At 40.9% G+C, this 24,418-nt stretch overlaps 1 protein-coding gene across 7 annotated transcripts in view; it reads right to left on the bottom strand.

The window, feature by feature from the left end:
- Positions 1-803: 803 nt before the first annotated feature.
- FGFR2 (fibroblast growth factor receptor 2) overlaps positions 804-24,418 on the bottom strand; it is a 76,560-nt gene continuing 52,945 nt past the window's right edge. For all 7 annotated transcript variants that reach the window (XM_042863667.1, XM_042863670.1, XM_042863669.1 and 4 more), the window contains 9 exons: positions 18,058-18,209; positions 15,018-15,139; positions 14,347-14,457; positions 13,407-13,597; positions 9,853-9,975; positions 8,560-8,630; positions 6,799-6,936; positions 5,765-5,870; positions 804-2,549 (listed from right to left, as the gene is read on the bottom strand). In XM_042863667.1, the coding sequence (XP_042719601.1) occupies positions 2,385-2,549; positions 5,765-5,870; positions 6,799-6,936; positions 8,560-8,630; positions 9,853-9,975; positions 13,407-13,597; positions 14,347-14,457; positions 15,018-15,139; positions 18,058-18,209 (1,179 nt within the window). In that variant the 3' untranslated portion in view covers positions 804-2,384. The remainder of the gene's footprint in view (positions 2,550-5,764; positions 5,871-6,798; positions 6,937-8,559; positions 8,631-9,852; positions 9,976-13,406; positions 13,598-14,346; positions 14,458-15,017; positions 15,140-18,057; positions 18,210-24,418) is intronic.

The raw sequence follows: 24,418 nt of genomic DNA on the forward strand, positions 1-24,418 counted from the left end.
ATAAAACCTTAATCCAGGAGGCACACTATAAAGCTGGGAAAAGGAAAGTGGCACAGTATATTTCAGTTTGTAAAGTTGTGCTCCATCTCCAACGTCCAGATCTTTATCTTTGTGAGTTAAAAGAGATAAATGAACACAGAAATGGCCAAAAAACCACAACAACCTAGAACAAAACCATATTAAATACACAATCCTACATTCTTAAATGACTCCTTTCCATTATATTGATCAGGCTTGACACACTTCTGTAGTATGTGGAAAAGACCCTTCTCTGAGTAAGCTGCAAGAGTAGCATGACCGGAATGTTCCCTCACTCAAGTGGCGTGAGCTACTTTAGTCAATCTTCCTTTTATTCATTTTCAAGAAAAAAGAAAGGAAAATATATATATATATATATTCTTTCCACGAGGACTGTCTTTCCATCAGTTGTTACTTTTTTTGTTTAAATCTCCCACAGAAATCATCCACCAAACTCTCCCATATGAATGACTCACTAGATAAAAGATACAGACTGAATAAATGAAAAAAAGGAATATATTTTGCCTACACTATGGATACTTCAAACCATTTTCTAGCATAGCATCTCATCCCACAAACAGCAGAGGTTGTTTGTGTATCTACTCAAATGAGCCACATTATTCATGAGCCAATATTCTACAAGGCAGAAGCAAAAATACTATTCCTGAAGGAACTGCTTGGGGATGTAGTATTCTGTGATAAGGGCAGAAGGAAGTGCTTCTGGATGCGTTCCATCACTTGATGTTCAGGAAACCATTTTGTATGACACAAAGGATTAGGAAAAATAAGCTGCATGACATTTATTTTGTAATTTTAACATTAATATCTGTAGAAACATTTTATTGTCAGTACAAAAGTTAACAGATTTTAATACTTCTTTTACCCAATTTAAAAAAAAAAAACACACACACATAGAACAGTGTAATTTGCATTCATATTGCATGGCCGTATCAGTGTGAGGGTTCTGAAAGTACAAACACGAGACTTCCGTACAAAGATACAAACAACAGTGATATTTTAGCAGAGGCCAGTGCTATACCTACTGTTATGGAATGAATCAGAAGGAAATACTGGAGTCAGCATGAATTAATCCTTTAAAAAGATGCTGATATTCCTATGGCAAACTGTCATTATAAACAACCTCTCTCTTTTTAAACTTAAGTTACAATAGAGGGATAGTCTGAAAGGCAAAAGATCCAGGCCAAAAGATCTGGAACCTATTACCCAACCCAGTGAAGAGAAATCTATTTAATCTGTTGCATGTGCAACCCGGGGTAGAAGCTCAGCTCCTTTTAGAGCAGTATGTCCTGCTATGGTTAGAGACAAGGTAATGACTTGCCTTACTTTAGGAATCCATTCTAATTTTTTCTTTCTTTCTTGGTGGAATGATTGGTTTTCCACCATGGGAAACATTGCCTCAAGAATTCAGTTGTTCAAGTGACAAGTATTGAGAATAAAAGGCATTCTTGTTAAAGGATTTGGTTTTGGTAAGAATAATCATCTGACACTGCAGTTTTCAAACACAAATAAATCAAAAGTTTAATTCCCCCAAATTAGTTATATACTGTAAATATTTCTTTTTTTAAAAAAAAAGATCTGAAAACTAGTAAAGTCTGAGCAATATATCTACTAGTTCTCTGTGCTGCCTGCATAGAAATGCCATTTAAATTACAAAAACACAACAACCCTATAAACGATTAATTGTTTTGTACATTACCAATTAGTTAATAAATTAATGATATACCATTTTCCCTGAAAGCAAAGTATTTTCCACCCGTGGATGGTGAAAATTAAGAAATTCTGTGTAAGAACAGCATTTAGCAAATAGCTGTTAAAAAAGAGACTAATTTGCTAGGTGGATTGGGACATCCATTTTTAAAATCAATACAAAAAATAATTCATTGTAAATATATATAATATATATTTATACATATTTTGAATATATTTACATACATCCAGCACCTATATACTGCATTTGTGCTCTGTAAGTGTGTGCCAACATATATTTTCTCCAAATATTACAAAATAAACAAGAAAGGCAGACCCAGAGTTTGCCTCAAGTCCAACTGGTCCATTGTACAAACAAAGTCTGTCGCAGCTGAGGGTAAGCCAGAAAACTGATAGTGATGGGTATCTGGACACAGCTCATAAACATTCTTCTTCGTTGGAAAATTTAATAAAAGTTGCACATTATGAGATCTTTAATGTACAATCTGACTGCTTTCCTCCAAGTTTTCTTTTTTTTTTTTTTCCCCATTTATTTTTTTTTTCCTCCCATATTTCATATGTACAAGCAGAATCTTTAGGGTCCTGGAGAAACCATGTTGTTTTGTATGCTGTAGGTAGCTTGATGTTCTTGCTTCTTTTCATGTTTTAACGCTTCCGTTCATGTGTTGGTACTTGGGAAGACAAGGTTCATAAGGCATTGGATCAGGAGAAAAAACAGAGTCATCACCTGAAGAACACGAACTCCTGGTGTCAGGGTAGCTAGGTGAATACTGCTCCAGAGGTCCGCTGAGGTCCAGATACTCCTGTGACAAAAGAAATAGACTGAGTTTTTAACCAGCGAGTAAAACTGGCAATAGCATGTTCCAACTGCTCTGATTTGGCTCAATCATGCCGTGGGTAAAAGAACAGTTTAAAAACAACACTCATTTCCCTAATGCAATTGCATTCTAAACTGCCTGTAGCTCAAATATCTCATAAAACAAGGAGCCTGAATAAAGAAAGGAAAGCCAAGCCAATAACACAGTACTTTTGTGAAGTCCAACAGCATCCACATTAGCCGCGTCAGTGGAAATAAACATGCCAACCACATCAAAAGAGGACTTTTCACTTACAATGATAAAAATGAAATTTCATCCTAAATAGAACCATTTTTCTTCAGCACGTGGTAATGATTTGGAGAGGGAAAGATACTTCCAACTTTGTATTCCTTCGGTCAATTTAGATGTCTGTTTTATATTCTGTGATATTAACTTTGTGTTTAAACATGCAGTGGCAGACATACGTGCAAAAAAACAACTGAAAGAAAATTAAATTCATTTGATTGGGTTCTTTATACTACATTTTCTTCTCTGTGTGTCTGTGCTCATGCCTGCATGCCCCAGAGTAGCCATGACCAAAGCAGTCATTAAAAAAGGAAATAATATCTGCTGAATCCAAGTTTTGGGTTAAGGCTCTTTTGCTAGAAACAACAGTTTTGGCAGGAGAAGAAAGTTATTTTCTCCCTTGAAATGTTCCTTCTCTTTCAACTTCTAAAGGCAGCTGCATTCATTTAAATGCAATCTCTTCATTTGCTAAACCACAAGTTATGATCACACTGATGAGACGAGTCCTCCACCTCAGTCAGTGCTTTATGCTGCTGTGCTTTGGGTTGGGGTAATTTCATTCTTTGGTTGACTTTTTTTTTTTTTTTTTTCCTAAGCCAGAAATCTGATCGTTGCCATGTTATTGCCTAAAAAATGGTCACCATTTTAAAAAGGAGGAAAATATAAGCTTTTAAATGCTGACAAATGTAATAGGCAGCAAGGGAATGCAGTTTGGATCAATGATTACTTCCTATCTTGCTCCCTAGGTGTTCAGAAGATCCACAAGGACAATCCTGGCATGTAATTTATGTATAAGCAATGCAGCCCTACGTGACCAGAAACAATCGAGCACTTTCTAGACAAATGAGAAAAGTCTTCCAGCATTTGAAGCTTTCTTGTGGAATTGCAGACGCAGCTTGTCATATTGAAAGCTTGATATAATTCAGCTATGAGCTCAGAACTGAAGGTGGGATTCTTATCTCCTCTCCAGTCTCTTTGCTCAGCATACAGTCATGTAGTGACATAAAGTCTCCAGCACTGGGATTTCAATGAATAAAAAATAAAGAGGGGGGCTTAGGCAAAACAATCACTTACACAAATGCAGAACATATTGTTGGCTGGTCAATTTTGGAGCTGCTGGGCAAACCAGGTTGACCCTTTATCAACAGTTGCATGTGTGAGAAAGCCAAGGTACCAGGGTGGAGTGGATGAGCAAAAGTACGGTCAGTACGGCATGGAGGAGCTGTGCTTCAGGAAAACTGCACAGCTTACTTGAAATCAGGTCTTGAAACCACATGCAGTGGCAGAAGATGGGACACATGACCTCATAGACAAGAGAAGTAACTTGCTTTCTTAAGATACTGCTTTTGCCCTGGATTAAGCTGAAGGCTTAGATATTAGGAAAAGCCTTCAAGAGCTAAAAGTAACAAAACAGAGCAATGGGTTGTTGTGGGGCAATGCAGAAATGCAGCAGTGGAGACCTTCAAGGACAAAGTTACACAAACACATCAGGCATGATAAATGTACAGTAGATCCTGCTGCAGGCTGATCAGATTGACTGGATGTGTTCCTGAGGTGTTTCCAGGCTTTTTTCCCTACAATTTGAGCCTGAAATCATTTACATAACCCTAAAGGCCTTTTCAGGTTACCTTTGAGATCCTTCCAGGCCCACAGGCACTACACAACTGGAAGGCAAGATGCTTAAACATACAAGAAGAGAAAGAAATATCCTCTTCCAGGCTTAGAATTACAGCCCAGAGTTTCCCTCTAGACTTTGCAAATGCAGATGCAATCCAAGCCACCAAGCACTCTGTGATGGCAGCCAGCCCGCCGCCAACCGCCCTTGTGAAATCGTGTGCAAATGATGCACGAAAGGATTCAGTTAGTGTTGGATGGGGGGGAAACTGTAATGGTACACAGAGCTATGCTGCTGGGTTAGTTGGGAGCACATATTCCTGCCCCATTCCCAAACCATTCCTGAAGGTGCCATGTTTTGGAGAAGAGTAATTCAGATAAATTTATAGCTGCTACTGAAGCCAAAGAATCTTCTCAACTGGAAATGTAAACCTACTGTACTAGACAAATGGTGTCTGTAAAAAAAATAGCATATCTTGCTTAAGAAAAATAAATCTGAGAATTCTGAAAAATTAGAAAGTAATGGTGACACATATAACACGATCCAAGCCTTTTTTCTACATTTTCTCTCAAAGTTTCCACCAAAAGAATCAATATTTCCATTACTCATGATCTTCCTCTAAAGTACATGTGATAAGTAAGAACTGATTCCTGTGTGGATACACTAATCAGTGTGTTTCTTGCTAGAACTAATCATATTTCAGTCCTCTGAAAGAATGCTGCTCAAATGCATTCATATAGCCCAACCTGAAGCAGTGGTAGGCAGGACCTTTGGATAATTGGATGGCTGCTCACGTGCTCCCAGTGGGCCCTTCTTCCCTCCACTGAGAGCTACTTCAGTGAACCTAATTCACTCCCAGACACAATCTGAAATCTACTATTGACAATTTCTCCTTTTCTGACCTAGATATCATGGCTGGGAATCAAACTGAGCTGATAAATGAAAAACATAATGAACTCTCCTACACTCCTCTACACGAAACTCATGCTGAAATATAAACATTGCCTCTCAGTTTGCCATGTGTATTTTCTCAGTAACACTATGCTAAAAACATAAAAAAAATACGAAGAGAAATTAACAAAAACATTTTAAAAATGTGTTTGTTTTGTTACATAGACCAAGACATAATGACAAGAAACCGAGGATTTCATAGGATACATAGTTAAGCTGCTTCTAACTTCAGAGGATGGTGACAAACAGAACGAGAACTTGAATAGGATTTCATAACTGTATAATTTCCATCTGCTTCCTGAACCATTCATCCTGATTGGTAGCTTATGGAAGGAAACAATCTACCTACCTCATTAGTTGTGAGAATAAGGATCCGATCCAAGTCTTCTACCAACTGTTTAAAAGTTGGTCTTTGTGAAGGCACAGCCTGCCAGCAATCTCTCATCATCATATAGCTGTAAGAAATGCACATTTTCCTGGGTTAATTAAAATCACACATCCTTCTGATAAGCCTTTTCATACACAGCCAATATTCTTCATCATAAATAAAGCAGTGAGCACTCCAAAGCTTTATACATGGACCAATGTTGTTGCCCAAACCATACAATGCTGTCACTTCCCTCAAAGGTTCATTTCTATTTCTGTATCTCTGCTTGCCCAGCATCTAAATTTCCTCTTTGTGGACCTGAGTCTGCATTCTTCTGTGGCATTTCAGCAGTATTAAATTACATGTGCTTAAACATTTTATCGTGTAAGGGACTGCAGCCTTTGTGAAGAAATTAAAATGGGGAATAAAAGCAAAAAACTATCAAGAGCAATACTGAAGCATCAGAAAAGGAAAGCACTCTTCCACTATCACTGGTAGATAATGCTGTGTTAATGCAAAAGTTCCCAAATACACTTTTTTTGTGTACAAAACCAGCTGGGTGTAGCTTATACAGGATAAGAGCCTGTGTGTGGTATGGCTATGTGTGCCATTTATGAATTTTCATGTTTAATGGACCAAAACTGAGAAAATAAGGGTGTAAAAGCACTGACAAAGACTGGTCTACAGATGATCTCATCCATTTTCAAAGGGATCACAGCAGGGTGTGTAAAGTGTCCTCCACCAAACATTTCCTGGAGACCTTTCCATAGCGTTTCCATACACATCTATATGCACACACATCCACTATTTTAGAGCCAACAATTCTGAAAATGCTACATTCTGCGATGGGCCCCTTCCAAGTTGGGATATTCTATGATTCCACCATACACATCTATATGCACACACATCCACTATTTTAGAGCCAACAATTCTGAAAATGCTACATTCTGCGATGGGCCCCTTCCAAGTTGGGATATTCTATGATTCCAATGCAGTTTGCAGCCCTCGGTCCTTACAGTTCATTGGTGCAGTTGGCAGGTTTATCCATTCGGTGCCCTTCTTTAAGCAGCTTAAAAAGTTCCTCCACTGGGATTCCTGGGTAGGGAGATCCTCCTAAGGTGAAGATCTCCCACATTAGCACACCAAAAGACCATCTGCAAAACAAAGAGAAAGCCGCATTAGTAAAATTGCCTTACTGCTGTGAACAGAGATGTTTTTGCAGTGGATGCACACCAGAGCCATTACAAAATAAAACCTACATCTTCACAGTTTAGTTATTTACAGAACATCCACACCACTGAGCTGGCTTGCAAGTATATGGGGGGATATTTTGGAAGATAGAAAGGCTGTTCAAAACAAAAATAGTTTGCATCATTCTGCTCCTTTTAATATCTTTTTTTTTTAATTATTATTTTTTTTGTAAGGAAATGAAGGAGGGAAAACTTCAGCCAGTTTTCCTGCCTGCTCCCCACTTCCAGAGCTGCCTCGCCACGTCCCGCTGGCAGCCACAGGCCCACTGCCAGGCTGCTCTGCCAGGTGAGCAACAGCACAGAGCCTGCCCTGGCCCCAAGCTGCTCTGCAGTTCTGCTAGCTTTGCAGCAATGTATTTTAGTAAACTGTTTGCACAAACTTATAATAATATTATCCAAAGGCACCACGGGGCCAAAAAGCCTTCCAGTTCCAACACTGAAATGCCTGTGCTCCGTGCTTGTCGGGAGCTCACAATGACTTCCAGCTCTAAACCAGCCAAGCCATTTACTTCACATTCACTTAAATATTTTGTCAAGATGTTATTTTAAAGCAAAAGTTGGCTCCACCCTTAACCTGTGTATATAATTTCCTTCATAAATAACGTAAAGATGGCAGGAAAGGCCTCAGTAAATGCTTTTCTTATGGAGGGAACAACTTGGGGTGAGCATCCAAGTTAAAGGAGGAGGAGGCACCTCTTATTTTCTCCACCCTGCTCCTTTCTATTTTAACTCTGCACTGTCATGCGTAAGCCTTTACACCTGTGCTGGGAAGCATCCAGCCTTTTAAGGCTAACATCTTCTCTTGGAGAAATAAAAAACATAAGATCTCCATCTGCACTGAGTAAAAAATACACATCTACTTCGAGCTCAATGCATGCGAGCGCTGAGGATCTTTACACAGGGAACTTTAATAGGAAGCAGAATTATGGGAGCTGTTGCATCAGCCAGCTACACCACGCACATTACAAGATCCTCAAGTGCCAGAGTCCAATGATTTCCTTCTGTATGTGAAACACTGCTGGGAAGCAACAATATCTCTAAAATCAGGGAAAACACCTCTGGTATATCCAGGCTATATTTTATTATATATGACCACAGCACAAACTTTGACAAGGTTCTCTTTTTTTTTCATTCTTCTTCTTTCCTTCTTTCTTTTCACTGCTGTTTTTTTTTTAAACCTGAAGGAAGTGCAGAGTATGTGGAAAGCCAAGCACATTAGATAGACTCTTTGTAGCTGCACATCCGTAAATAAGTTCAAGGGGGGAAACTTCCGCACTGACAGAAGGAGGTTAGCATTTTCCACCTTTCATGTGCTTTGAAGCCAGGCAGATTAGTAACAGAGCGCTGGTTAGCAGTCTACCATAAAATCCTCACTTTCTAAGGGCAAGTCCTGTTCCATCTATTAATACGTGAAACAAACTGAAAACGCTTAAAGGGAAAGGACAGCAGGGAAATACATTTTAAAGTATCCCAAACTTTAAGGAAGGTGAACCAGTTTCCAGATTACACAAAAATAAAGTCACTTACACGTCGCTTTGGTGTGTGTAAACTCTGTCAAACAGAGCTTCTGGAGCCATCCACTTTACTGGAAGCCGTCCCTGTATATTTGGGGGGAAGGAAAGAGAAATGAAAATGGAAGACATTGGCTGGATGATTTGAATACTGATTTTTGCTTCAAATAAATCTCAGAGATCAGTCCTATAATGCAAACACGTAGTTTATTTTGAAAACTTTCATTAAGAAAATATTAATAAAATGGATGAAAGGAGGAAGGTTATTAAGAAAAAATAGATATGAACACTGAAGATAAAATTTAAAATGTGCAGGGCTCCAAAAAAAATGCTGCTTGCAAGTACACGTAGGGTAAGCAAATCTAAGTGGAAAAAGATTATTTCACTACAGGTTTTTAAAGAGTAGAAATAAGAAACAAAAAAAACTTCTTAAAATCGGGTCTGCTTGCACAGAGTTCATCACTGACAGGAATTTTGTTTTCCTTTCCCCAGAGCTTGCAGCCACAACTGCCTGTAGCTTTACACAAAAGCTCTGCTTTGCTCGAGCCAAGGAGTTGTACCAAATTTGATATGAAATGCGTTCAGATCCCCTCCAGTGCCAACAAATCCCCACCTGGCTGCTCTGCCTTTTGGAACTATGCAGAACTCTGATAATTACTGTTCAAATGCCATTCATCACTCAGTGCTTTATGTTTGTAAATGAGCCAGGCGGTGTGATTAATTAATATTTTGTGTTAATCTATTTAATATTAACAGAGTCTGAAGAACTGAAAGAATTCTGCAAAGTTCCCATCTTGATTCAGGACAGCTTTAACAGCAAAACAACAACAGGTACAGAAAATCCATTTTCTCAAGCCTGATCTAACTTCAATACTACAGTTATTTACATCCAAGCAAAGGCAAAATGCATAATCCTGTATTGTGGCACTACCTCACAAACAGGATTTTTATTATGGTTACTGCTATCACTGTTTATGCAGTGTTTTTTGAGATCTTAGTACTGGTTCAAAACGAGCTAGAATCAAGTTTCCATCTATTTCAAATGATTGCAGTCAAGGACACACAACATGGATAGTTATATTGTAGCAGTTATAATAAATCATAAAAAATAGAGCCTATTTGTTTATCTTTTTAAGCTAAACGTCAGTGTAAGAGGGGGAAAGAATTGCTTATGTCCTTGATGTCTGTTTTCTGTCTGATTAAAAGCGAGTCTCCTGAACAAGAAGCCCGTTAAGATTATAACCATAGTTTTGAAGTGAAACATTGAAAGAAACACTTGTTTCCAGAGATAAGAAAACCATCCACTTACATTAGTAGTCTTTTTATAATAATCTATATTGTTGATGTCTCTGGCTAAACCGAAGTCTGCTATTTTCATGACATTATTTTCAGTTACCAAAACATTTCTTGCAGCTAGGTCTCGGTGGATACACTGGAGAGATAGACAAGACAAAAATACCCACTGAAATACACCGTTGCAAAAAAAATGGAATTATTTCTAACCATACTTAAGCCTCCTTTAAAGACTTTAACCCAAATCCTTAGGTTGTAAAGCCACAGGTTTTCTCCGAGTCTGTGCAGTAAGATTGCTGTAGTTACCCTGTTGCAACCTATTCAGGTCCAGCCAGGTGCTTCCAGGTTGAACAGCTGCCCAAAAATCCCTTTGAAAAGCCTTCCTTTGAAGCCTTGTATTTTGCCAAGGATGAGAACTCAAACGTTCTAAGATGTTTGTGACCCACTCTTTGTGACACAAACCCCAGATACAGGTAACACAGCATTTTCATTGCAAATGTCTGTTAACGAGTGTCACTGTGTTGCTTCTCTTACATTAAGTTGGATCAACTGGACTAAAACCTGACAGTCCAGATCAGTGCAACCTTCTTTAGTACAAAAGATCTTCTTAAGAGATGTATCTCTAGTAAATCATTTTTAGCCAGATGTCTAGGGTGTGTATGTTTACTTCAACCATGAGACCACAGCAATTTCACTTTGGAAAAAAAATAAAGGCAATTTGGGCTCGGCTGTTTGCTTTTCAAACAGCTCTGATACTGAAACCCCAACCAGTATTTCCTCAGACTTTTTCTTTCTTCACGCAGCATTATCCTGAAAACTTGGAGTTGATATTCCTGACACTGAAAGGAAGTTGTGGCAGCTCTGGGTATTATTTAAGGAACATTTTTGGGGTTTATACAGAGTGGCAGTAGGGTCATGGTATTCAGTGTTGCACTTAGAGTCCTCCCAGGATATTCAACTACTTCTTAAGTCAAATAGTTGTGTTTCTTCTTCTTCTGCTCAATTTCAGTTTACTCTGTGTTGTCTACCTTATTTCAGCCTGTGCATGGACATGCTGGACAGAACCACTACAAAACAATTAGTAAGGGCCCACATCTTTTCTTGCATCATAATTTGTCCCAGCGGTTTTCTGAGATCTCTCATCCTGCACGTGCAAAATGAGTCTACGAAGTTTCTGCTCCTTACTGGGTCAACTATGGGGAGCTGCAAGGAAAAACTGCACCAGCAGTGCCTTCACACAGATGAGACTAGACAAGAGTACACCTTCATAGTCAAATCAGGCTTCTAACTCAGCATCAGCAATGCCACAGTAGCAGAAATAACATAGGCAGCCTTCCCACCCTGCCCTTGTCCTCGAACCCTACAAGAACCTGCTATGATGAGACAGAACTCAAGGCACTTGCCCAAGTACACATCGCTAATGTCCACTGATAAGGCAAGGTGCCTTAATGAGTGTGGCACAAGATCTAAAGCAGATGTTTCTGCCATTCTAGAACAGCAAGCCAGTGGGCAGAACATTTCAAACAGCAGGCAGCACCTCCAGGTGAATCCAGCAAGTGAATAAAATCCCACTACCTTCTCTCAGGGTTTTTCTGCTCTCTCATACCCTGCAATTTTACTGTTTCAAAGTGGTGCCATGACTCACAGCCATGTCTGCCAGGCTTCACAGCCAGCTCTCTGGCCCCAGTGATTTGCTGTCTCTTTGAAGTGACTGGGGCTACCCCCTGCAGCTCTTGTGCTATACTGGCACATCAGAGAGAGGACACATCAACAGAATTCTTAAAAGTATTTATCCAGCTTGGAACCAACGTACAATTGCTTGTAAGGCAAAAACTGGGATTGACACCCGAGTACCTTCTTTACTTATTAAAATCATATTCTATATATATTCCATTAAGTCTCTGTGAGCCATTTATTAGACTGAAATAACAAGAATACTGGCTCTCTCACAGTGCCTGCATGGTGAAAATACCATGAGAAGACTAGATCTCTTATTATTCCAGCTCAGCAAAGGGATCCCAAAGGGGAAAAGAATTGGAGAAATACAAACAGAAATGGTGGGATGTCTGAAGAATGGGAATGTACAGTTTTTACTATGTGCTGACTTTGTTTTTCTTCTTCCCTGTGCCTCATGCAATGCTTTGCATTCAGTCAAGTTCAGCACAGCACTGATAAGTGTTTTTGCAAAGGAACTGGACCACAGAAGAAATGATGCTGCTGTGTACATCTGTGTGAGCGCACACTTTCTTGCAGTATCCTGCAGCAGCGTATCAGAGCTTTTCAAGATTTGCCAACCAAAAGATTTATTTTTTTCCTTTCACAATGGTCCTTTTCTTCTTGGGCTGTGGCTCATTGCCAGGCAAATGTTTCATTAATCTTACAAAAGGGATATTCTAAGGTGCTTTACCTAATACAATACTCATGCTCACTCTACAGATTTCGTCCTACTGTCATGCGTGTCTCCCTGTCTACTCTACTGAACTAAGAATTACTATTTTCAAACAAAAGAATAAATGCAAAATTAGACTTCAATTCCTGCTCCCCTCCCCTCTCTCTACAATTGCAGAGAAGCAATAAAATCCCATAACTCCATACAATAGGACTGGAGGTTCAAACTCAGCTCTAAACTTTGGTTAAAACCAGCTCCATAGTTGGGAGTGGTCTGAACTGGAAATTGGTATAAATCCCACTAAGCACTCCATGCTTTCCTGGGGGTACTTAGCATCAGTATCTGGTGCTCTGGTTTAGACACTGGGTCCAAACAGTGCCCAGAATACCCATGATTGCCTTCATATTAAGGCACAACATGTTTACAGAGTCCACTATACAGGGCTAGTTAAGGTTCCATAACTGTAATTTAACTGAGGTACAACCTGAGAAAATTTGTCCAAAGAAAAGCTGAAGAAATAAGAGTCTAGAGACATCCCATGATGCATAACTTATTTCAACAAGCTTGTTGGTCTACCAAAGGCAAGTTTCAAGCACAGTACTTAATTTACAATGACTAGTGAACTCCATTTACCTTTATTTTTAACTCTTTTGTTCACAATTTCTGCCCTTGTGATGTTCTCCACACTACCCTTTCAGTAACTGAATTCATTTATTTTACATCACTGTCACAGAATCATTAAGGTTGGAAATGACCTCTAAGATCATTTAGTTCAACCATCCACCTACCACCAATAGTGTCCACTAAACCATATCCCTAAGTGCATCTACTCTTTCCTTAAACACCTACAGGGACAGTGACTCCATCACTCTCCTGCGCAACCTGTTCCAATGCCTAACCACTCCTTCCAAGAAGAAATTCTCCCTAATATCCAATATCTGAACCAATTTTGGTAAGACTGACTAGAAACAGAAGGCAAACGATGACTTGCTGTCTTGTGGGTGAAATAATGAGACTTGTATAATCATGTGATCACCTGTGCTTATTCAAAGTACAGATAGGTGTGCAGAAAAGTCATTCTCCCAGCTCATTATTGACCATAAATAACACAAGAACCAAACTTAACCTACAACCAAATATGTACCAAACGCTTTGTGTCGCATTTGCTGAGTTCTACCTACTTTTTGTGAAGCCAAGTACTCCATGCCTCTTGCCAACTGGTACGTGCAAGATACCAAGTCCTTGAATGTCATCTGTTCCTCTGGGACCCTGTTAATATCAAAGGAGTACTCCATCCCAGGAGGCCGGCGCGCTCGCAGGTACTCACGCAGGTTTCCTTTGGAAGCATATTCTACAATCACATACAGTGGACCTTGGGATAAACAGAAGTGTGTCAAAACTGGAGTAAAGTCAAAAGGTAAAATGATTTTCTTTAGAGAACCTTCAGGTGCTCTACAATAAACAAACTGGATTAATAAATGTTTAAGTGTGAATCCACTAAGCACAACTTGAACAAAAAGGAAGACTGGGCTTCGCTAAGTGGCTGGCCAAGGCTTCTTTAGAAGGATAGTGGCAGAGCTGCATTAGCAACTGAAAGTACCTAAATCCTATTCCTTCCAGACCATGCCATGTACTGAAACACAGACATTTTCAGACCCAAAATGTCACAAGATCTAAAGAAATACTTTTGCTGTGTTTGATAGATTTTCTAATTTCCAGAATTTGTATGTCTTTCTGCATAACTTTTAATATATAATTATCTTTAAAAAAACATCATTGTCTTTAAATAATAAAGCTGCTCATTTCAAATTCAAAGGGCACAAATTTTGCTAAAACAAGACTGACCATTCAGAATGACAGATGTGAGTAAAGTCACTATAAAATGTCATTTTTCCTTACGGCTAGGGATTCGATTTTTCACATGATATAGTGCCCCTTCTCATATTAAAGCTGCAAATATAATGAGACACAGGAGTTAAAATATTGCTGCTAAGCTAAGGAAATATCTAGAAATCCCATCACAGCATGACAGTTTCCTTAAAAACTCTTGAAAAACGATGATTAATGAGAGTTCTGGAGACCCGTGTGAAAGTCCTGGCTTAGTTTCTTTTCTCTACTCACCATCCTGGGTACAGGCTCCAAGAAGATTGATGATATTTTTATGTTTCCCAATCATCTTCATCATCTCCATCTCTGACACCAGGTCGGATAGATCCTTTTCTGTAGCATCATCTGCACAAGACACAAGTTCAGTTCCTACTTTCTGCTGTGCCAGCCTGAGCGTCTCTATGGCTCACCAGCATGTGGTTTGAAATGTAGAACACGGGGTTGGTTTTCTTGCATACGCTGCACATTGTGCACTGTACAAAGCATGTGTTATGCCCTAATAAAAATTAGTCTCAGTCTCTTTGACAGACTGACTGCTTCTTCAATCATACGTTAACCAATACAAAGCATTAAAATCCTGTCCTTAACTATCAACCTTTAAAAACCATGTCTTTCCTAAAAGTTGACTTCATAATAAAATTCAAAACGAACAGGCACTAACCACCTGGGCTAGGATCTGCATGCAGACAGCTGCTGCTATGAACTCGCAAAACACCAACACGTCCAAATACTTGTGGCTGAAGATAAACAGGCTGTCAAGAGCCCAGATTTACACCACAAACCACCGAAGGCTGAGGTCAGCTATGTGCACTCTGACCCCCCCACAACGACAGAGCTCAGACACTGCAAGGGAAACTTTTCATGGCTGAAAGCAGGCTGAAACCTTGCTCAGCCCATCTTCTTACCTTTCAGCATCTTCACTGCCACAGTCACTGCTTCTTTGGGCCGGTCTTTGTCAATCCCCACCGCTTCGGCCATCACCACTTGCCCAAAGCAACCTTCCCCCAGGGGTTTACCCAGCGTCAGCCTGGAGGTGTTAAACAGGGGATTAACACACAGCATCTGGGGCAGGGGCACAGCCAGCACAATTCCAGAACTAAATATAAAAGGCTTTCAACAACTTACTGCAGCACTAAGCAATTATCATATGGAACTAATGAAATGCACGGCATGTGTCGGTTTTCACGCACACCACGGTTTGTTTTCTCAGTGACACCATAGTGAACATCTAATACCAGCAGATCAGTTGCTAAACCCAGCTTTTAAGCTGCCCTTCTGCCTCTAACAGGAGAGGCTGCACTGTATGGTGCATGGGCTGAACTTGCAGAGCATCTGGGTGCAACTGAAGTTCAGAGTGCAGGAATGAAAGGCACAGTCTGGCTTCTTGTGGTGGTTGGTGTGGCACGTCTTCTGCTTCTTCATGCAGACTGTGAGGAGATGGAAGAAAGGGTTCTTTGTGCACGTCATCATTTGTTCAACCTCAGGCAGCTGATGCCTTGTGTGGTTAAGGGTGGTATCAAAACCAGGTGGGTGTTTTCAGGATCACTAACCCTGAGATATACCAGCACAGAGAGGGAGCAATCAAACATACAGTCAGCCTAACTTTTGCTCAGAATTCCTTTTTTTGCTTTCTGCCTGTGGATGTGGGTCATGAATGTTTGCCTAATGATCTCTTGCACCTAAGGGATCAGCCAGGACAGAGAACAGCACAGCAGAGGCTGTGCTTGAGCTCAGCTGTGGGTGGTTATCAGCCCCGTTATCACCCCTGTCCTCCTCCCTGCAGCTGAGGAAGCAGCCAGACAGCCGTCTTCTTGCAAGGAAAGGGGCGGGAGGACAAAGATGAGGGGGAGCCAGGGGGATGCTCGTGTGCCTTGAGCCACTGCCAGCTCTGCTCTGCAGTTCCACTGCCCCAGGGCCTCAAATTCCCAGCCACACGACCAGCAACAAAAGGCAGCACCTTCTTCAGGACAAAGCACTTGGCAGGGATTGGTGCACCCTGCACGCCGCTCTCTCCACAACCTCCTGTCCACAGCAAGATCACTCTTCTTACATCTTCACACATTCCCCCAGTGCTTTGATCCTTTGAAGGGGGTGAGACGGGAGCCTTTATCCACCCACAGGCTGGTTTTTGGCTACAGGCTTGCTGCTGCCACAGATGTCATGAATGAGGGCAGCAGAAGATGCCTCTCTTCCCGCAGCATCCATGCTGAGCTCAGAGTGGGAAGCAGAGACTGAGGAAACTGAAGCTCCATTCACATCACAGCAGCAATGTAAAGAACCCTGTGAGAAGAACCATCGCTATTTGGATCAGCTGCATATGCCACTCTGTAATGGATGCTAAACCAGCTCAGCTGTAATAGGCACAGAGGCTTCCATCTCAACTTGAGGTGGATAAAAAAATAAAATACAACAAACTTCAAAGCCTCTGAGCCAAATCTTTTGGGTTCCAGCTCAGAGCTCATGGGCCAGATTCTGTCTTCTTCACCCACAGATAATGCTGTTGAACTGCAGAGCAACGCTGCAGCAGATGTCATGAAGGATGTTTGATGAACTTGTAGTAGTCAGCATTATCCAACGCGTTGGCCAGCTTTTGGCAAACATTTTCATAACCAAGCTGCTATAGTTGTGGCTTTCCATGGCCACAAGCAGGACTCACAGATATAATGTAGGTAAAGCTGGTTGTGAAAATCATGGCCTTATATTTTCCCACACTGCCATGCACCAACAGAAGGCTCTTAGACTGGGGCAAGTGGCTTGCAAACCCCACTTGCTTATCTGCTCAGGCATAAAGGAGAGGTGAAGGGCACTTTCTCCCCAGAGCAATCCATGGACACTGTGTCAAGTACAATCTTAGCCGTGGTGAGAACTCCTCAATCTGTTTTGGATTGGTTTCTAAAGCAAACGCTGGCTTAAAAAGGTGCAAAGACTGAAGGGCAGCAAATGCTATGCTGAGGTCATCCTGCACTTTATCCAGAACTGAATTTGAATTTAGGATCTTGGCAGAGAACAAACATTTGCATTGGAAACTGATTAATTTATGTGCTATTGCCCTGCTAGGACTAATGTAACAAACCCCTCATTGTGTGCCTGCTGCCCCCCAACTTAATAAACTGCCTCTAAATAGCTTCCTTTCATTGGAAATCCGCTCCACCTACACTTGTGCTGAATGCCAGTTTTAAATGTTTAGCACACTAAAATTTTCCGCATTTAGTGTATCCCCCAAGGGTATGGAGTATGTATACAGGCCCCCCTGTTGACTAGAATACTGCAGGTGGCAATTACTGTGTTTTCCACTAGTTTTCAGCTGCATAATTAAAAGTAATTTCCAGAACAGTTGTCAGAAGGTTCAAAATTGCAGCTCTACTATCCAAAAGGCATAGCATTGAACTTTCAAAGAACTCTAGGGCAGAAGATGTCAGTTTCTCAAAGCCTCCTGAAAACTTCTTAAAGTTAGTATCAACTTCAGTATAACATCATGGCCCTCACCTGTGTTAATACCATCTCTTTTACATGTCCATTTCACATTAAGAAATGTGGTTGTGCCTCTGCTCATTCAGCAGCTCATTTTGTTTGTCTAACACCATTTTCTAGACTTTCCCATCTCCTGTTTTATACTGTATCACATCTTTAATAAACATTGATCAATTATGCACTAAACTACTGAGAAATATGGTTTAGCACACAGAGGTATTGCTTGGGCTTCTCTCAACTGCTCGTTTGCAGTGAAAACAAACCCAAACAACATGCAGAGAAAATTCCATTTCTATTGAAAAATTAAAACGCAGATAATTGAATACATCTTGATCTTCAGGGAAGGTTAAAGTAATCGAGATTTTCTTTTAACAAAAGCAACCATGATACACATTCAGCAAGAGGCTTCCTCTCATACCATGTCATGTTTTACAGATGTACGTTAGGTGGTGGTAAGGAAAAAAGGCTACTTACTTATCTCTTGGAAACTCCCATTTTGGGTCCTCTGGTAGTTCATATTCCGAGACCCCTGCCAGCATTGGGGCATCAGCAGTGGAAGAGAGGCGAGTAGTTATCCTCACCAGAGGCGTGTTGGAGTTCATGGAGGAGCTCGAGTCAGCCGACACCTGTTATTGCAATGCAAGATGCAAAAAACAGAAAGGCAGAGATGTAATCTTGGCCCAATATCTGAAAAGCAGTGACATATAAGAACCAAGCCAGCTAAGAACAGTGGTGCTAGGGTGAAGAGTGGCTGAATCTGAACTCATGTGTAAAGCACTATCCTACATTAATCCTCCCACGTTAGCACAACACTGACTCCAATTGCTGCCCCAAATATAGGTCTGTCTCAGAGTTTCAAACCCACAGATGCAGAGTTCTAAAAGCATTCACTCAGAAGGGAATTTGTATAAATATTTCTCCCAATTTACTGGATTATTATTTTTTTTTAATCAAGTGAGTATTTAAATCACCAACCTTAGGTATCTAGGTGGCAGCCTATACCGTGAGCAGAAATTACCGATCAGTATCTTCCATTCACTTCTTGTTTCCCTTGTCACCACTTGTTTTCTGAGATCAGTACACAATCTAGTATTTCTAGGTGTTGCTATTAAACCAAGATTTTCATTTTTTAATTGGCAAATGGCATTTTCAAAAATGTTCCCCTATTTAATCCACTAGCATCAATGACCAAGGTCACAGGCATGTGTAAGAAATGTAGGCTCCTCTCATATGTTTCCTAAATGTTGAATATTGAAACTATCAAAAAGCTATCACAATGGTAAGGGGGTACTTAAGAATTTAGTTCATTTAAAACTGAAGTAAAGATTCCACAGCCAAGGCAGTAAAGAATTCGTTAAAAAACAAAACATTTCACGTCCAATGCTTCAAAATACAATTCACTCTGGAATTCATCATTGGCTTCAAAAATTTTTCTCAGAGCACCACTTAATTGTAAAGTACTCTAAAAATGGAGGCACCAGCTGCTCCATCCACGTAACAAAAATTGTGTTGGTGAAAATGGCACATCTTCCATAAGGTGCATCTTCCCTTACACCAGCAAACAATTCGCTGTCTTAAAAATGGCAGAAATACATCCAAAATTGCTTGCATAACCACTCTGTCCTCTCCTTGAAATATGAATCCTCCACTTCTCTTCAGGCCAAGCCCAAAGCTGGCCACCATGGTGGGGCGAAGACTGTGTTGCAATGCCATCTCTGGCACCCATCCTCACATCAGGTGGTAGAAGACACATCTTGGGCAGCATCATTGGTGGCAGCTTAGAGCTACAACCATCGCTCTTGGCCTTTCTCCTTATCACCTGGAATCAACTCTAGCACCAGGTTTGCTTATGTAAAACGTCACTGGGCCACAGTTTTGTGCCAGAGGTCTTATAGCTAGATAAAAAAGCTCTTATAAGCAAACAGATCTTGTCAGTGATACACAGTGATACGAACACAAAATCCTCTTGTTTCAATGACACCTGATAAGTGCTCAGTTATATTAAGTCCAACTAACAATTACAGTCACTGCCCACTGAATGACTCAAGCTCCTCCGAGCACGGCTGAAAGGCTTCTGTGACCATGACACACTCTTGCACAACGTATTTTGACAAGACAAGGTTAAAGCTCTCAAATTTCTCATGATGACCTTGTTACATTTTTTGGTTTAGATGCTTTTTTGCAGGTAGGCAACTTCAAGACCATCCCATCAAACAGGTTTGGGCTCTTGACAAGTTTTGTCACAGATCAAAGACTAAGCCTGGAAAAGGGTTTCATAAGGAAGAAAGCATTAAGGGTTGCTTTCAAAAGATTAACTTTGGTAACTGGTTTTGAAGTTGACTGATAGAACCTTCCTTGAGATCAGAAACTCCAGCTTCTACTCCTGAGATACGCCCAGGAACAAGAAGTACAGCTGCACAAATAAAGCTGCCATTCAGCCAGGGAAGGTGGACCTCCTCCCCCCATCCATCCCACCAACGTTAGCCTTAGTATTTATTCTCAGCAAATAAAAGTACCTGGCACATTCCTCTAGAATAATAAATACAGTGACCACTTGGGATCCAAACAGAAAACTGCTATTAATGCGGACTGCGGAGCTGTAAATAAATCAGTAAATGAATACTGAACAGTGCCCTTGGAGAGGGATGCTGCCATGCCCAGCCCACAGCAGGAACACACCTGCTGAAGCTGAACTGCTCATTCAGATCTGCATGGCAAGTTAGCTGGAGAACCAGCACCAGAAATAGACTTCTACTTATTTTCATGATTTCACTACAGTTTAAAAGTGATGCTCCACGGAATGAATCAGCTCAGCACTAAGAAATGTGCAAATCTCCATCAACAGCAGGTCTTCACCTGCACTTCAGTTTTCTCCCATTTCATTCATCTTTTCATCTCTCTCACTGGAAACCTACTACTAAATTCCCTATGACCACTTCCCTCCATACTTTCAAAATCCACCCCCTGTTCTCCGGCCATTCTACCATTATATTTATTCAAGTCCTGACATTTATATATATCCAACGTCTTTCCATGGGACAACATAAAGGCAAATTTAGACAGTGCCCTTGTGCATCAGAAATTGGCCAAAAAATGCTCCAGGGTCATTTTCCTCATAATAGAGTATTTTTTACTGACACTGTTTAGATCTCTGCAAAAGCTCCGTCTTTTCTCTAACTCTAACACTCACAATTCAGCAGCCTTACAGTAGTAAAAACTGGGAAATGTAAACTTGCAATAAACTGAAATACCCTGGTGAGACATTTCAAACACAGACATTAAATAATAACAATAATACTATAGAAAAATAGATGAATGACAGTCGATTTCCCATTCAACAAAGCTGAACGTGTTTACTTTGCACAATAAATAAAAGATTGACTGGAGATGCTGTAGATAAACAAAGTACACTCACTTGGAATGATGAGAAATCCAGAGGAACCCTTCAAGTGTTTGGGAGAAAAATGGACTGCACTCCCAGGGAACGTTCTTCTGATTGACTGAGCTGGAGCACACCAAGACTTATAGGAGCTGAAGGGCTATAAAAGCCTGCTCCAGAAAAAGCTCAGCCAACCTAGGCTTCAGTTAAAAGAGATTTTCTGTTTTAAAACAGTCTTTTCCCTTTCACACAATAGTAAGTAATTAACCTTCGAACACATCTCTTAGCATCTCACTGCTTCAGAGTGCACTATAAAACAACGAGGAAAGTCTTACATACTCGAAGCTCAGTAGGCATGGTCAATTTTAGTCTACGTGGGTATGCTTAAGTAAGAGGATGTAAGAAGCCTTTTTCCAGCCTGCTGTTTCCCCCTGTTCACACAGGTTAGAGAACCACTGGTGATCCTGCCACGATCCCCACACCTCGGGGTGCAGAGCTGCTTTCTCCTTAGTTCCATGTACTCTTTTTGCTTTCAGTTATGCAACAATTCAAAGCAACAAAGGGGTATCATAGGCCATGTTCAGTTTTCCCAACAAGCTTGCAATTATATTTGGGTACAGACCCAAAGCCACCTCTGGGTCCACTGGGTGCCACAAAGCAGAAGGCAGACATCTGTCCAAAATGCTCAACCTTCTTGGCCAACCACCCAGCCCATGAAGAGGTGTTTCTCTCTTAGCACATCGCTGGTCAGGAGGAATGAAGCAAGGGGCACTTGATAAAGGTTAATGAGACATCTCCAATGCCTACTCACCACATTTATAGTGCCTGTTTTAAGTGGTTACGTTACCCTGAAGAGTTATTTGGGTGCTTGATTAAAGAAAGGAAGGCAGAAGTCCACTCGACACAAGCAGAACACTGGAAGGACTACTGTGCTATATGTTAATCTCAAGAGGAAGGCAGTCCTCCACCATAACATGTTTCCTGTGTGCCTTCTGCTCTTAGGAGGACAGAATCAAGCAGAATATCAGCCTCAGACACATCTCAAATCCCATTCTTGCACTTCAGAAGGAGAAAAGCCCACTGTCTCCAAACCTCGTACTTAGCATCATTATATCCCCATTTTAACTAAATATTTGTCTCTCAGCCAACATGCTGCATTTAATCAGCTTTGAGATAAATACTTCACAAGCATTTTTAAGCAGAGCAGCATTTAAAACTTAAATGAATCTTCAGATGCTATGTGGAAAAATCAGCTGCAGAGCAGTGTGTAATTGTCTGTAATTGATTATGAAGGGTGTTTTCCTCCACTGATGATTTATGCTATATCCTGAAGCCTGTATCTGTCAGCTCTGGCACTCACACTGTGAGATTTTAGCAGCCATGTGGAGACTTCCTATAATCGTCAGTCTTTTTTGAAGGCTCTGCTGTAGAAGTTAATTTGAAGTCATCTGCATACACGTATATAATTGGTAAGTAATGCAGTTAAAACTAGTTCATCTGAGTGCCTGGATCTAGCAAAATAAATTAAATTTGCTACAGGAGCCTGAGGATTCCTAAGGTAAGCACTGGCATAGCACAACTCCTTCAGGAACAGATTTCAAAACACACAGCAACAAACTAACAAAGGATACACGTAGGCAATAGTTTCCATATAGAGAAACCAAAGGATAAAGCAAGAAACTAAAGAATGTAAGGCAGTAAATTCCTTGGAACGTATTTTACTACAAGTTACGTATCTATCTTTGCATTTCAGAGTCCATTCCATGAAGTGAATTAAACTTCCACAGCTCAATCTTACATGCAATACTGTGTTACTTTACTTGATCCAGATTTCTCTTTGGCTCCAGCTGCCAACATCATTTTGAACACAGCCATTTTGCCTGGTGAGCTGAAGTCTTGCTCTCGATCGGCCTTTGCTCATCACAAATGTATGCACCATACCTTTATACAGGATTAGAACCACCAACCCCTGTATGTGTAAATTAACATTAACGTAATTAAGATATAGTAAAAAAAATTGTTCTTCCTCCTAAGGCACGCACACACACAAGCACACAACTGAGAGGTCCAAAAGCTTTACAAAATAACTGCACCTCCTACCAATGCCTGCTCTTTGCCCATCAGTTCAGGGAATCTATCAGCTGCAGCCTCTGCTGCAGATTGGTGTGTGAGCTCAGTCCTGCAGTGCTTCTTCCCACTGCCTGGTGAGCTGGCACTCCCAAGCAAACACGGCCAATACCAGTGGAGCGCTGCAGCTCTCTGCAACTGCTTGCTACGTTTCCCTGTGAGCAGTTTCTATCTTGAAAAGCAAGAACCAGAGCTGAGTGAGGGGTAGGACTGCAGGGGGAGGGAACCGATAATTCCCAACTTCATCATGATCCTTCCTATGAATGTGAAGAGAATCGTGTTTTGGCAGGAAAAGAATGCCTGCATGTAAGAAGTGATAAAATCCCATAGTAGCTCAGACTAAATAGCCAATGTATGAGAATCCAGGCCTGCAAATCAAACCACATGTTAGCAAGCAAGACTCCTAAACGAGATGGCATCACAGCCAAGCAAATGCCTCCTCTTGAACCAGTATTCTTTTCATACCCACATCCTTGGGGAGCCTGACCTCACAGCAGAGAGCTTCCAAGACAATATCATGAATTCCCCAAACCATGGCCTCATTTCCCTGGAATCCCACCAAATCATCCAGTGGCCAGGCTCTCTGCTGCGCTCACACCACCTACCTGTCACAAGCACTTCCCCCTGCTCACTCACACTTATCCTCTCAGCTTTTTGGCCATTCCTCTGTCCCTCTCCTGCAGAGCACAGCACACAGGCAAATGAAAGCCTGCTGCACCCATGTCTGAGGAATATTCACGGCAGACAAGCAAGCCACCAGGGACTGCTCGCCTTATCCTGCTCCCTTAACCTGATACAATTAGTGAGCTGATCAGTGAAATCATCAGAACAAAGATGCAGATTTCTTCTCAACATTTACAGTAGCTCTTTTCCTCTGTGAAGACGTGCTTGCAGAGAGCCCTTGAATGAGAAGCTCCTCTTAGTGAGGGAGTAATCCGGAGAATTGAGAGCGCAGGAATTTCTGCAGAGGGTTTGCTTAGGGGTTCCCACTTTCAAACAAACTGTTCTTCAAATATATTCTCCCACTTTTAAAAGCAAAATGCCATTTTTTGCTATGGCTGAGGAAAAGCAAGTGAAATGACAGACTTGACAAGCATGTTTTATGACAAGGATGTTGTCCTCTGTGAGAACAATAGCTTTGGAGAAGTTCCATATTGCATCATTTAATGATAAACAGCAAAGCTGAGGGCAGTGATTGGCACTGGTGTCACACACAGTGAAATAACACTCTCCCATCGAGGAACCATTTGCAACTGACACAACTGAGCTCACACCAAACCTCAAGCAGTTTTTATGCCATCCATTCATCTCTGGGTTATTATGATACTC

Source organism: Lagopus leucura, unplaced genomic scaffold, assembly GCF_019238085.1.
Source record: "Lagopus leucura isolate 7727_CA_CO unplaced genomic scaffold, USGS_WTPT01 Super-Scaffold_741, whole genome shotgun sequence".
NCBI lineage: Eukaryota > Metazoa > Chordata > Aves > Galliformes > Phasianidae > Lagopus > Lagopus leucura.